Here is a 15953-nt window from a genome sequence, read left to right as displayed (position 1 = left end):
GGTGGGTTAATACTTCCCAGGCAAGATCTTTTAATGTGTCTTTAACTGGTTTTGAAGTGTGTGATGGTGCGTTATCATGAAGCAAAATTACTTTACCGTGTCTTTTGGCCCATTCTGGTCGTTTTACGATCAAAGCGTGGTTCAAATTGATTATTTGTTGTCGGTAGTGATCAGTATTAACGCTTTCACCTCGTTTTAGAAGCTCATAATACACCACACCTTCCTGATCCCACCAAACGCAGAGCATTGTCTTCTTTCGGAAGCTGATTTGGCCTTGCAGTCGATGTTAATGGTTGACTGGGATCAACCCATGATTTTGTGCATTTCGGATTCTCAAAATAAATCCACTTTTCATCGCCAGTCACAATTCGATGCAAAAAAGACTTTCTTTTATGCCCGTTGAAGCAACATTTTACTGATGACTTTTTGGTTTGCCATTTGTCTTTTGTTCAGTTGATGTAGCACCCATTTTCCTTCCTTTAAAGTCTTTCCCATTGCTTGTAAATGATCAGAAATTGTTTGCTAGGCAATGTTTAATCTTTCTGCAAGTTGGTTTTGAGTTTGACACGCATCTTCATCCAGAAATGCTTGTAATTGTTGGTCTTCAAACTTTTTCAGTTGACCTGGACGTTCTTTGTCTTTCACATTGAAATCATCACTTTTAAAGCGTTTAAACCAGCGTTCACAATTATCTTGAGATGGAGCATGTTCACCATAAGCTTCCTGAAGTATATGATAACTTTTTCTTCAAAATAAAATAATGAATTAAAACTTCCCACAAATGCTCTTTTTTTGGCACGAAATTTGACATTTTTAAGCGTAAAAGTATCTGGTATTAACACCTTCAGCAAATTTGACATGAAATTTTGAAGCTTGCTGTCAATACAACAAAGTAGCATACATATCAAATCGCCTATATATCAACATATGTGTAACTCCATCTATTGAAAAAAATCCACATTATTAACTGGTACACCTAGTAAATATTAGTTCCTTTGCTCAATCCTAATGCAAATTTGGATTTAAAAATATTTCATTATGTTGTCTTTTGCTCAGATTTCTTTGGAACTGGTATGGAGGAGAGAACAGCAAGTAAAATTTGCTTATTTTTCTAGAAAGAGCTGCCATCATGGGATTTTTGTTTTACTGGCAAAGCTGGGAATAAGTGGCCAGGCACTTTCTCTGCAAGGACAGTAGTTTTTGCTTTGAAGCTCATGAATCCATTGCTACATCTTTCCTGGGCAGATTATTTAAAATGTATATATTTTAAGCCATTGTTTCTCATGAAACCTGTTTAGCTCTGAACATTCACTGTCTTTTATTTTGAGGAAACCTATCCTGGTTGACTTATGGCCTGGACTAGTTTGTTATAAAATTGATTAAGCTCTGCATCAATTTGTTTGCACTGGCTAGACTGTTTTGAACTAGCTCATTTTTGAGTCATCTGTAGAAATGGTGATTCCTCTTTCTATACCTAATTTTATGTCCAAATATTTTTGTTATAACGTGGCTAAATGCAGGTCCCCACCTAATTCTCACAATAGACTGAAAGAAGGCCAGTGAAGGTTGAAGCAGACCAGTGTGAGATGACATGGGAGGGGAAAGCAGGGTCAGGTCATTGACAGCTATAAGAAGTATATCCATAAAGAGCTCAGATTTTATTCTAAGTGAAATGGGAGATCATTCTAATGGGATTGACATATGTTTGCTGTTTTTTAAAAATCATGGAGAAAAACTGCATGGGGCAGGAATAGAAGGGGGATTAGAGAGGCTCTTATAGTAATCCAGGCAATTGGACCACAGTAATTGAGGAGACAGGGAGGAGGGATTCAGCAGTGTTTTATAGAGACAAGTTTGTAGGGCATGGTGACAGACTGGATGTAGGTCTAAGGGGAGAGGCATCAGGTTATTCCTGAACCTGGTAATCAGTCATGCCACTGCAACGGCTGCTGTAAGTCTTTGTGTGATTCCTGTTCTGATGGGTCAGGCCTTTACTGTACCTATGACCCAAGGTTTCATGGAAAAACTAAGGAGAAAATCGGCCTCAAGGAGGAAATCAAAGTTCTGTACACCTGCATATTATAACATTTCCAGACTGAAGAGACACATTTTTCTGAAACATTATTCAAATAACAATGCCAAAAACATTCCAGACAGAAATAACAAACATGAATCTCACTCCTCCCACAACTTCTGAACCATCCAGTCACTATTAATTGGTCAAGTCTTTGTTTGATAAAGCCGGGATGTGTTTCATATCAGCTTTCCCAACTTCAGCACTATTGACATTTTAGATGGGATAATGCTTTGTTGAAGGGGCTGTCCAGATCATTGTAGGATGTTTAGCAGCATCACTGACCTACTAGATGTCAGCAGTACCAGCTTCCACTTTTGAAAAGCAAAAGTCTCCAGATGTCACCAAATGTCCCTGGGAGGGCAAAATCATTCCCAGTTGAGAACCACTGGTTCATACTAAGGAACAAAACTTTCAAGAATGGTGCTGATGGTAACAAAACTAACATTTATTAGCACTTGTTATAGCCCTTTAATTTTATGCTACCAGAACCAGTGAATTGGTTATTTTTTTTAAAGATCTGCTAAAGTTGTAAATCGTAAAAAAATAAATGCCTTCAATTTATCTTTACATTAAAAATAAATATAAATCCATTCAACAGTTGGGTGATGTTGGGCCGTGGCCTTGAATATGAATCTTCTGACTGGATTTCAAAGCTGTCATGGTACATGATGCATTTCCCACTATTTTCAGTTTCAGGTATTTTAAAATGGGAAAGATACTGGATTCTGCTTTCCTTCCTTCTTGCTTTTTATTAATATATGCTTGTCCAGTTTTTTTTTTAGATTTCTCACCTATACCTCATTTAATCAAATTTTGGCTGTATTAAAAGTATTCTTAATACAATTAACCTATTTTTCAAATAAAACCGGAAGTATTTATAATCACAGTTCAAGGGCTACTGAATATTTAATTAAATCACATAACTACCCTAAGTACCACAAAGGGGTTCAGGGTTTAATGGCCGTTACCGCTCATTCCTTGTAAGCATATAGTTCATCTGATGGGACAGAAGCATACAGTTCATCTGCTGGGGTTATTAGAGAGCAGCCTCCTAGCCACAGCCTTCAGTGTATCATGTCATATGCCAGCATGTCCATTGGGCCAGTTTCATCAGGTAGAGATTGGTTAAGAGGCTGTATATGCACCAAACACTATGTAAAGTACTCTATTTGCATTATCACTTTTAATCCACAATAGTCCTAAAACATAGATATGTTAAAATGTTTTTCTTTGAGAATGCTGAACATATAGATGGTAAGCGTCTTGCACAATACATAGGTAATACATAACGTGATCAGGATGGGAACCTAGGCATTCTAACTTGTATTTTACCACTTCATCACCAGTCCAAGGTCATCGGAGTTAATTATCTCCAGAGCACTAGGCTTTACTTTGGACCATGACCAAAAATGACACCTTTGAATCTTGACCCATCATCTTTAAAATAGTGCTGTGGCTTGAAAGTAAGGGAGATCGATATAAACCCATCACTTGGAATAATTCCAAGGATTCAGTGTCTCTGAAGCCTCAATTCCATACATTTAAGACTAACCCAAATATTGTATTCCTGTATTCCTTTCCTATTGCTGTGGTAACAAATTACCACAAACTTAGTGGCTTAAAACAGCACAGGTTTATTGTCTGTAGGTTAGAAGTGCGACACAGATCTCACTGGGCTAAATTCAAGGTGTTAGCATGGCTGCTACATTTTTTTTTTCTGGGGCTCTATGGGAGAATCAATTTCCTTGCCTTTTCCAGCTTGTAGAGGCCATCATATTCTGTTTTGTGACCCCCCTCCCCTCCATCTTCAAAGCCAGCAACACTGCATCTTCCCGACCATTCATCCATAGTTACATTTCCCTGATTCTGACCTTTTCTGCTTCCCTCTTGCACTTTTAAGGACCCTGTGATTACACTGGGCCCACCTGGATAATGCAGGCTAACCTCCCTACCTTAATAATGCAAGGCTTAGACCTTTGGATCAGTCTGTTCCTGTTCAGTTGTATCAGCTGTCTGTTTTTAATGGACATTATCAAAAGTTATGTCTAAAAGCTTAATTTGTATGAGAAATCAGTCATGACTGGATTGTTTAATGTATTAAAAATGTAAATGGATCAACTGTATAATTAGATATAGAAACATTGGAGTCCTTTAATTTTTTAATAGTTTGAGATGGGTATAATCAGTTTCACCAAATGCCACACACAAGGTTCTAACACAGAAGAACCTTGTATTTGTTATCGGATGTATCTGATACTGAACAAAAATTAGTAATTTTCATTGAAATTGTCTATGAGTCCTCCTGAATGTGTCATTTTAAATGACTGAAGGATGTCAGTGGGATTGTGTGTCATGTTCATCCAGCCCTGCTGTCCAGACACAGGCTCTTTCTAACGTGTGGGAGGGGGGCACTGAATTTAACTGTTGTAAGTGTTCCCTGAATGTTTTGTAAGTTTTTACCTAACATATTCATTTAATAGAAAATACTGAGTTGAAAGCAGTCACAATGGTCACTGCCACTACACAAAAGCCACTATTGACTCAAGACTGTATGTGCCATATGATATAAGACTGCCAGTTTCTTTTCTTTTTTTTAATATATTTTATTGATTTTTTACAGAGGAAGGGAGAGGGATAGTGAGTTAGAAACATCGATGAGAGAGAAACATCAATCAGCCGCCTCCTGCACACCCCCTCCTGGGGATGAGCCCGCAACCAAGGTACATGCCCTTGACCGGAATCGAACCTGGGACCTTTTAGTCTGCAGGCTGACGCCCTATCCACTGAGCCAAACCGGCTAGGGCACTGCCAGTTTCTTAAAAACTTACAACTATACTTAAATTCCAGAAAGAGCTATCCTATATAATAAAAGCCTAATATGCAAATCGACCGAACAGCGGAATGACTGGCAGAACGACCGGTCGCTATGATGCACACTGACCACCAGGGGGCAAACGTTCAATGCAGGAGCTCCCCGCAGCCTGCAGGCCCCAAGCCAGCCAAGGCGGGTGCCAGCAGGGGCCCCCCAGATCGTCCCACCAGTTGCCCAGCACAGGGAGGCGACTAGTAGTGGCATCGGGGGGCGGGGCTGGCAAGCAGGCAACACCAGGCTGGCCAAGGAGGGTGCCCCCGCATCACCCAGCCGGTTGCCCCACAGATGGGCCCTAGAGGCGACTAGTAGTGGCATCGGGGGGCGGGGCTGGCACAGATGGGCCCTATTCACCAGCCAGGCCTTGGGACCCTACCCGTGCACAAATTTTGTGCACCGGGCCTTTAGTGAATTAATAAACGTTCATGATTTAAAGGTGGTAAGTTCAACAATAAGAAATTTAAAAGGGCTGTGATTGATAATGATAAACACCATTTAGTGAATGCCTTTGATTGCATTATCTCATTTCATTCTCACAATCCTACATGGTAGATGGAATCTTTGCTCAGATAAAAGAACTGGATGTCAAAGGCTAAGTAACTTACTAGGCAACACAGAACTGGCAAATGTTGGAACAGAGATTTGAAGCTCAATGTGTGTCTCATTTCAAATGTGTTTTTATTCACTACTATATATTTTTAATTATGTTCTAACATGTTTCCATTTTTACTTTAAAAAAAGGGCAAAATGTTGTCTGTGGCATAAAATATTTCAGAACTAGCAACTGCATAGTTATATAAAACACTAATGAAATTATTATTTTTATAAAACTTTTACAGAGGTAATCAAGGTAAACAAATAATATCTTTTAATTTCTTATTTTAGGTAAAATGTTATTTATTTACATTAAAACTTCAGTTTCCTGAAGTTGAAGCAGGTCCTTGACAGAAAACCAAAGGTATCACTTAAAGACAGATAAATCAAAAGGCATTTAAAATAACTGAGGAAAACCTAATTCGAAAAGTTAAGAATACTTCTCTACATCTTTTAATCAGTGTTATTTACTGTTTTCTGTCATAGGAGATGAATATGATGTATGTGCCATCTGTTTGGATGAATATGAAGATGGAGATAAGCTCAGAATCCTTCCCTGTTCTCATGGTATGAAAAATTACATATTGCTTTGAATTGACATAGTAAATTTATATTTAGGTTCAGTATTTAGAAGACAGAAAATAGTTATTAGCACACCATAAACCAGGCCCTGTACTAACTAGTAATATCACATTATAAAAATTTACAAACTTTTGTCCCTACATGATGCACATATAGATCAGAGTAAGATTAATAAACATGGTAAAATATTAAAAATGTTCGCAACCACAGTGTACTTCCTAAAGATGTGTATTTTACTTCAACAGCTTATCATTGCAAGTGTGTAGACCCTTGGCTAACTAAAACCAAAAAAACCTGTCCAGTCTGCAAGCAAAAAGTCGTTTCTTCTGAAGGTGATTCAGACTCTGACACAGACAGCAGTCAAGAAGAAAACGAGGTGTCAGAACATACCCCTTTACTCAGACCTTTGGCTTCTGTCAGCACCCAGTCATTTGGGGCTCTGTCGGAATCCCGCTCACATCAAAACATGACAGAATCTTCAGACTATGAGGAAGATGACAATGAAGATACTGACAGTAGTGATGCAGAAAACGAAATTAATGAACATAGTGTTGTGGTCCAGCTGCAGTCTAATGAACAGGATTACAACATAGCAAATACTGTTTAACCCAATCAGAAGATAATTGGGTTATTTCCCTTTAAATGTTTATTTAGGTATATAATTTGATTTTTTGCTCCCTTCACAGATTTCTGTAGAAATAACTTATTTTTTAGATTTCTACAGTTTAATCTTACTGAAAGTTGTTTTTTTTTTTTAAATCTAGTATTTATCTGCAGGAGTGTTTACTTCATTTTACTAACAAGTAACAATAGATTGGTACTGTAACTCAAGCATCAAATCAACTCTTATTTTGGAATGAAATATAGCCAAAACATAAAAAAAAAAAAAAATTCAGTACAGCTTGCAATTAAGATCTAGATCACAGTATGCAAATTTTGTGCTTTGCACACAAGTCAGTGCTGTGGCCACCTAGTATTAGCTAAGCCAGCTCCCATCTCCATAAAGCTACCTAGAGTTGTTGAATTGGAATGTTTGTTCTGGTATTACCCCAAATTGCCATCATGAGGGAGAGGCAACGAGGCAATTTAGCATTTTTCCTCCCATTGGCACCAAAACTCAAAGCTGTCTTTTTCCTTTCTATTCCCAAGTAGTCTTATCCTGAAAGGAACAGTCCATACTGGCGCAGATTTCAAGTTTTAAGGTTCTTAAATACTATAGTGTTACGTATGAATTGGATTCATCAGCTAAAGTAATATGTCACTGGACTTAACTTACTGAATTTCATATCCTTAAGGGTTTTATGTTGTGATCGAAGCAAAAAGGAAATGCTGTACAAAAATACCAAACTTCAGCAACTGTTAACATGCAGATCATATACCTCTCAATAAAGAGCATCTATGCTGATTAGCCTTGCTAAACTATGTATAGAGGAAATTGTTCAAGTATTGGATTTGAAAATAATTGCTTATGTTTAACAGAATAATGAATGTAAACAATTTATGAAAAGCTAAATTATACTATACATCACTGTAACTATGTAGAAAATATAGACATATATAATCAAAATGCTACGAATTTTTATATAGCCTTGTATGAAGGGAGTTTGAATGTTAATAAACACGTTTTCCACTTTAAGAACTTTATTTGTTGTACTGAAATATTACCTACATTAGCCTTATTTTCATATACAGTGCTATAAAGGTATAAAGGTATAATGATTATGGTAATTTAGGTCAGATAAACACACCTTAGAATTTTATACAAGGTAACTAACTAAAGCAGTTGGGTAATTCCCCAAAAAGTTTAAACGGCCGTCAAAATCATTCCAACAACTGGACATTTTGGTACCCTGTTGTAAGTATGGTATAACCTTACAGTACACTGCTACCCAGCTTCAAAAGGATAAATTATCTTGATACATCTGCATGGACATGGGAAATTGTTAGTGAACAAAAGCACATTAGAAAAGAATAACTATACTATGTACATGAGCCTTTGTTGTAAAAAGAGAAAAATTATACATTTTTAAAGAAATGTAACACTATTGGGGGAATTTCATTTTCTGAATTGCTTTTTAGAAAAATTCTTATAATTAACAAAAAAATATTTTTGCTTATGAAAAGAAAAACTTGAATTGTCAAGCTGATACCACCTCATTCCCCTCCCCCTCCTTTTAAATAATAAAACACAGGCATGAGAAATAGAACATTAGTTTACTAGGATAGCAGAGCTTTGGAATTTGGTCATTTGAATAATTTCATTTAACCTAAGGTAGGGTGTGAGGATAAAACATTGAACTCAATGTTTGGCACATAAACACACAGTAAGTAATAGCTTTTATAGTTATTAAATAACATTTTTTTAAATGGGAAAAGTTAAGTCACTGTAATGTGTATTAGATACTGTATTCCCTCAGTTCTTAATCTACACTTCAGATCAAAGGACTTGGTTCCTTTAAATTTAAGTTAGGAGATTTTCTAAGGTAAAAATTACTTTTTTTAAATACTCCAAACTTACTTTAAGTTGTAAAATCTATGAAGTCTTAAATTACTAGTTTTAATATTCAATTTAAATTTTTTATGTCTTCACAGTATACACAATTTTTTAAATAGGACACTAAATAAAAATTCAATTTGTTTAATACCTTAATTAAAATTTTTTCTGATTATAAAAGGACAGTCACCTGGAAACATACCCCAGAGATAAATTTATTTTGATATTCAGAAATACATATGTAAAATAAATCTATATTATATACTGTACATACTTATACTGTATGTAACATCTGTTTATATCCAAATTATTACTTAACATTCATTGGTGAGCATTTTCTTGTGTCATTCTTCGATGACTGGTTTATCCTCTGGACAGTCATTTATATAGCCCATAACCCTGAAAGTTAAATTTTGTAGCTTTCCAAGTTTAGCACTATAAGTAATGCTATGTGATGGATATTCTGGCATATGAATTTGTATAGCTCCATTTCCTTAAGTTAAATTCCTAGAACTAAGTACAAAGCAAAGATACATGCACATGTTTTCAGAAGTGTTTTTCTAATGAAATTGTGTGTAGGGGGCCAATGTTTAGTTTCATTATTTACTTTTTTAATGATACAGATGCCCACTACTGTCTTCTACTCACCTACAAACACCCCCAACACACATCCCCTCACCTAACTTACAGGTTCATTCATTAAGGGTTTCACAATTCTGGTGCGGCTTTCTAATTACCCCAACAATTCTTTACAACTCAAGTGTGAATGTATATTACCATAAAATATCAAATCACTGCAACCCAACCACAAAATTTTCATTTGACCCACCTTTTGTTCCTAACAGAGATCTTAATGGGTCAGGAAGTTGAGGTTTTTGTTTTACAATTTCTAAGGTATGCCCACTCAACTACCAAAGTAGGCCCAAATCCCTATCTTCTAAACTTGTACATCCCTGAGTGTACAATCAAATTCAGAACTCTTGCTTGACAACACTTCAAAGAAAAAACTTAAGTTATGCACAGTATATTCAAGTAAGGCAAAGAAATTAATTCTCCTTCCCTAAACCAGTTTCTCAAAGGGTAGCACACAGGCTACTTAAAGTGATTCAGACTGACCTGGCAATTGTTTCTAAATGATGATCTTGGGCTATGCATAATCTACATCTCCAGAGTAGAACTCTAGAGCCCAAAATCTGCATTATAAGCAGCTCCCAGTTCCACTCAGACACACCAACTTTTGAGCATCCCTGCTTAGAGCTTGATAGTTCATGGTGATGATTTACCTAAATAGTATTAAACTAACATAGTTACTAAGCTGCAATATATCTCAGGGACCTTCTGACCTCTGGGATTAAACTTGACTTATATAGCTACTGTGAACATGTCACTCCAAAGCCAGAAATGGCAAGAACATCCCAACCATCTTATATGCTGCCTAAGGAATGTCTTCTCTTATGTGAGAGTTCCAATGGGCTCACTGCAGTCTGCCGACACAGCCTCCAAACCTAAAGAAGTCATACAACAGCTCAACACAGAAGAATCCACAATGCAGAAACCCTTGTTGGTACTGGGGCCTTACTGCTCACTAGATTTCCCATCTAGAGACCATCAACAAAAGAAAAGTATTAATTTCTAGTGGATACGTTAATTTTTTTCTCATAAGCCTGAAGATGAGCCTGAGATAACTAAAAACCATTTTAAAAGGTCAAAGACCATTAAAAATAAATTCCCAGCACTCATTTTATTTATAATAAATACTACAGGAAGTGGAATAGGCCATCAACCGAATCTTTCAAAACGATTATATGCTTACAGCATCTTTTGGCCTATCCTGTATATTAGCATTGTGTCAAAAATCAACTGTAACAGTAAGCCAACAATTTATATAAACAACATGAGTCTAGAGTATTTGGTTGGAATAAATTTATTTCATCTGTCTGTAAACAAGGTGTTTAATAGTTATGGCATTTTTTAAAATGCATATTAAATCAGATGAGTTAGACTGTATCCCAGATGTAACAAAGTGCAGGGAAAGAAATGGACAAATCAGCAACAAGATTTGTTTTTAAATCTGTACATTATCCACAAGGCCCAAACAATAGAAGCAAATACTAGAATGTCCCTAAAGTAGTGCCATTCAAAAGAAACCTTTTATAGGTCAGTTAAAATCCATCTCACAATAGCAACAGTTCATTTTAACAATAGTATGGCACAGAATACATTTGAAAAAAATTCATCACAAGACAGCCACAATAATGCAACTTCATATAAAAACTTAAGCTGCAAATAAAAATTGGTCCTATGAATAACAAACTGGACACACTCCAGATGGTTATGCTGGGACACCTAATGTCCATAATGGCAGCCTTTTACAATTTTACTAAAGAGTAGGTAGAGCTGGTGTGCAAAGAAAAAGATAGGAACAAAAATCTGAGCTACTGCAATGATGAATGTCCCTGGGGATTCAACCAGTATGTTTATTGTGAGGTCATGGGAGGAAGTGCCTTTTGCTCTTGTTTTGCAGTTGCACTCTTAGTATGTCCTGTAGACACTATGAAAAAAGGTTTGTCTACTCCAGTGCAACAACAATACTGAAAGCAAACTACTGCAGCTCTCAATAGTTCAACAAACAGGATTATTAATTGGTTAAATAAACCAGGCACTGCATAAAATAAGGTGGAAGCAAACCAAACAACTTATGTGCGAAGGGAGGGGGTGAGAAAAGACAAGTGAAGGAAAGATGCATGCACTTTTCCCTCCCAACCATGCGCTACAAAAGGAAGACTAAATGAGCTAAGTAAATGCTCAAAGTGCTGAAAAGACATTGATCAAATTAGAGATTGTACACCGGCACCTTGCTTATTAACTTATTTTAGTAATCAATATCCCATTAATTGCTAAAACAAAGTGATGCCCAACTTGGCATGCCCCCTCCCCCCAAATTTCAAGGTATCATGCAAATCATTGTTGTGCTGCAATTATGTTGCCAGATAAGGGTTGATTACATACAGTGGTTAACATACAAATAATCCATTGGGCAAATAGGAATCATGACATTAGAAAATAGGTAAAGAAAAATTAGCTACCACATAGTCTGGCAGCACTGTAACCATAATTGGGGTGGTGATGAAGACAGTTGCTAGGTAGATGGGGAGAGGCTGCTTACACATCAGACCTTCTCAGGTATAAAGCGAGTTCATATGCTTTCTTGTTAAGTGTGCCTCCGTGGACACCTTCCTTTCCCATGACTATAACCAATGCTGGAGTACACAAGGAAACAAAACAAAGTGAACAGAATTATTTAAGGGGGGAGGGCAGAAAGAAAGATACCTTTCCCCACTAACAGAGGGATACAAAGGAGACCAAGGTTCATACCCCATCACCTGCATTGCTAATAAAGTTTCCGGAATTAAGACTCGAGCTTATGCTAGGAAAGTTTACGAGCAATTCCCCTAATGCTGAACATCTGCCTAGCAGCTAGAACCCAGAGTCTCTCAAGTACTTTGCCATTGAGTATGCCTTCTTATTCAAGCCGCCTCCATGGACCCCTTCTTTTCCCATTACAAAGACCAAGACTGAAAGAGAAAGAAGAAAAGGGTTTCAAAAGAAGGGTTAATCAAGAAAGTCACATAAGTTTTAGCAGACAGAACCCTAATTAATAAGTTAATATTAAGTTAGTTTTCCATGAACTGTCAAGCACTGAAGTCAACTAGATCTCCAAAAAGGAGAACTTTCAAACTAGTTATATACTAAAAACTATTAACTGCTTCTTGGAAGTCCAATCAATGCAGCTGCAGCGCTCTATAAAAATATCTTCACACTAGCTAGGGAAAAAGGAGTGTGATCATTTATCTTCTATTCTAGGGCAAAACACTGCTGGTTAGTATGACAAATACATATTAGACTGGCCCTCCCAAAAAAACTTAAAAAAATTTAGGTGATTATTTTACAAAATTCTCCCAATTTAACAAGCTTGATTAAGTACAAACTATTAAGTCTTACCAGTGAGGTTAAATGTGTCTATTACCGCTAGAGCAAAACCAAGACCAAATTTTAAATAGCATTTCCAGTGCTATTCAGAAAAGATGAAATTAAGGTTTCTAAGGTGTATGCTTACTGATATCCTCCTCACTGTTCTAGCTTTGTTTTTAATTGAGTCTAAAATCTTGAAATAGATTTACGATTTCCAACAACAGATTCTTCTATGATGAGGTTCAGATTTTACAATCACAGCCACTAGATGTCAGCAGTACTATATGGTATGAAAATCTCATTCCTGTTTTATGTCACATGGTTGATGCTTTTTAAGTTATCTGAGCCCAGCTAATATTGGAAAAAAAAAATGTCTATTACTTCAGTCACCTAATTTTTCTTTCTTTATTTTTATATATTTTTATTGATTGATTTCAGAGAGGAAGGGAGAGGGAGAGAGAGACAGAAACATAAATGATGAGAGAGAATCACTAATCGGCTGCCTCCTGCACACCCTCTACTAGGGATTGAGCCCGCAACCTGGGCATGTGCCCTTGACCAGAACTGAACCCGGGACCCTTCAGTCCGCAGGCTGACACTCTATCCACTGAGTCAAACTGGCTAGGACCACCTAATTTTTCTATGGAGCAATAGTCATAAGCATCAACTCACATCAGAATAAGAGTAACCTTTAGGATGATCACAGGGAGTTGGTAGGACCATTTTAGTAAATTACAGCTCAGGGGAGTTTCAAGTTCCTTCACATGGTAGATTTGGTCTTACTTAGACGTACCAAGTCTGCTGTATGAGACTCACAAACCCTCTTTATTTACAAAATATTTACACAGGTTAATACATTTAAATATAGCTGTAAATCAATCAGATGCCATAATAAACCCCAATTTTGAAAGTTTTGAAAAAGCAGTGAGACTTATTTTCTCCAATGTTGACAACAGTCAGGAAACACCAGAATTTCTGGGTCAAATATATAAATGAAATATAATTTTCTACTTTTCCTATCTAAATCACAATCACATTTAGTCTTTGAAAATATTTTAGTAATGGGACAACTTACTCCAAAACCCTTATTCTAATTATTTCTTTCTTCCCTGCCATGTTTTTAATAGAAATATGAATCAATGTTAATTTTTCCATTTTTATGCTGAGCAATGAATGATTGAAATGTAAGCAAGAAAGAAAAGGAAGAGATCCAAAGGTCAAACACTCAAAGGTAAGAAAGTAACCAAACAATCAGAGTGATTTAACAATCTGATTACACGGTAAGATTATCATTGAACATGTCAAGCAGTTTGAGACAAATTTGGATTTTCAGTTTACTAAAGCTGAAACTGGAGAGTTGGTATGAATATTCTATTTTAGAATAAAGTCAAGATCTCAGAGGCTAGGCTGTACGTGCAGCTGCTGTAGAGTAAGTAAATTTAAAGCAGTGCCTCCCTTCAGTGCTGGGCAGTTCACAAAAACCACCTTAATAGCCATTATGGACTAACACTTTTATTCAAAATGTTAAAGAAACTGCTTAATAAGTTGTAATGTAACATGCAACTTTTAACAAAAGAGTGCCTTGCTTACCTCTGCCAGCTCTGCCCACTGCAACGTTGTATGTTGGCTCCCCACCTTGACTCTTTGTCCTGATGTCCATTGTGCAGTCACCATCCACATACAGACTGTCTCTGATCACTGAGCACTTCTTTGCGCCAAGAGTCAAACCGTTGGTAAAGAAACCTTCCCGATCTTTTCCTACAATCATATCTATTTCTACTGGCTGTCCCCCCGCGCCCAAAAAAGAAAAAAAGAAAAGAAAAAGAAAAAACACACATGAAATTAGTTAATTCTTTTCAGGCCTCAATATAACAGGAAAGACTGTGTGCCAAGTTTTTACTACCAGTACAAGGCATCCACATTTCACTAACATAAAATCAAGTTTTAGTCTTTTCTAAAGAATAGCTTAACCCCATATGATTACATGTTTCATATTAGATTTCACAGTTCACAGTGTAGTCTGCTAACTAAAGACCAGTCTATGAAAAGAATCTCAATTCACCCTATAAACTTTCAGCAATAGCCTATCATTACAGTCAGTCATGTTGCATCAAATTTAAAGTTGCTTGAAAGTTTCCTGAAATAAAACCTAAAGTCCATGCTTATAGCAGGTCTGTTCACTTCTACTCTGCTTCAAATAGCTTGACATCTCCCCACAAGTACGAACTTCAAACTCTAGAGCTCAGCGCATTCCCAAATTCGTATTTCCCTCCTATTTTTCTAGCTACTACTCTAACTTCCTTTCCCCTCCCACCTCAGTAATCAGTTTTTATTCCGGCAAATGCAAAGAAGATTCTGCCGGTAGCACAGCAGTAAGCAATGGTAAAAACAAAACAAAATAAAAAACCCTACAGAAAACGGAGAGGGATTTGGAAAGAAACTGAGGTAGCCACCAGAATCGGAAAGGAGGAAAGGAGAAAACGTGCCTGCTAACATTCCATGCATAAGAAGGAAGGCGTCGCCCCCATCAGAACTGCAGAGTCATAGCAGGCCCCAGCCATTTCCAAGCACACTCCCGCAATCTTCCCAGCCAGACAGCGGGAACTCACACAAAAAATCAAAAAGACTGCAGAAAAAAGAGTTGATCACCAGATGCCAATTCTCTGTAAGAATTGTAGTCCACTGCAATAGGAGAACTTCAAGTACTAGCATCAAGGACTGAGTTCTACACAGTTAAGTCTGAAACCATGTTAACTAGTACGAGAATAATTAGTACCCTTAACAGGGGGCATGAATTTTAGCGTTTTTGGGGAAGGGAGCGTGAGGCCAAGAAACTAAGGGAATGGTCTCACTGACACGATCGTCACAATTTTGGAAAGAACCTTGTGCAGAAAGAGGTGAAACAATAAAGCAGCATTGGAGGCTTAGTGACAATTATTCCCTACACATGAGTCAACCAAGTCAAAACCATCAAGTCACAAAATCAGGCACTGTGAAGCATAAATCTGCGTTAGTTCCTCACTACCATCACGAAAGAGACTTGGAGAACTGACGTGTCCCCTTGGTGTTGGCAGATTACTGAAAACCCCGTAAAGGCATCCCGTTTTTTAGGGCTGTGTTGCATAATTGGGAATAACGGTAAATCGATGACTCTCCATAGGAGGAGGAGAGAAATCAATGGCAGTTCGCCATCTTGGAGAATTTAAAAAAAAAAATCCTACAGAGCCAGGGCTGAAGTCGGGATTCATGAATCCACCTACGTCGTCGGTGTACATTTCTCCCAACCCCAGAGGCCTGGACACCAGCAAACCTACGCAAAGTCGCCGCGAGGATCCCGGGGGCCGAGCAGCCTCCTCCCACATCCC

The 15953-nt window shown here is 37.3% G+C and overlaps 2 protein-coding genes across 6 annotated transcripts in view; one reads left to right on the top strand and one right to left on the bottom strand.

The window, feature by feature from the left end:
- Positions 1–7766, top strand: part of RNF13 (ring finger protein 13) — a 190432-nt gene extending 182666 nt beyond the window's left edge. For all 5 annotated transcript variants that reach the window (XM_014537443.1, XM_014537440.1, XM_014537444.1 and 2 more), the window contains 2 exons: positions 6027–6107; positions 6368–7766. In XM_014537443.1, coding sequence (XP_014392929.1) covers positions 6027–6107; positions 6368–6729 — 443 coding nt within the window. In that variant the 3' untranslated portion in view covers positions 6730–7766. The remainder of the gene's footprint in view (positions 1–6026; positions 6108–6367) is intronic.
- Positions 7767–11805: 4039 nt separating this feature from the next.
- Positions 11806–15947, bottom strand: PFN2 (profilin 2). Its single transcript, XM_005863473.2, has 4 exons — positions 15903–15947; positions 14179–14371; positions 12119–12191; positions 11806–11876 (listed from the first exon to the last, which is right to left on the bottom strand). Exons 2-4 carry the CDS (start codon positions 14354–14356, stop codon positions 11828–11830), a joined length of 300 nt encoding a protein of 99 aa, XP_005863535.1. The 5' UTR covers positions 14357–14371; positions 15903–15947; the 3' UTR covers positions 11806–11827.
- Between the last annotated feature and the right edge of the window lie 6 nt (positions 15948–15953).

The sequence above is a fragment of the Myotis brandtii genome, unplaced genomic scaffold, assembly GCF_000412655.1.
Source record: "Myotis brandtii unplaced genomic scaffold, ASM41265v1 scaffold179, whole genome shotgun sequence".
NCBI lineage: Eukaryota > Metazoa > Chordata > Mammalia > Chiroptera > Vespertilionidae > Myotis > Myotis brandtii.
Note: the sequence above shows the minus strand (reverse complement) of the source record. Positions and strands in the feature narration are given on the sequence as shown.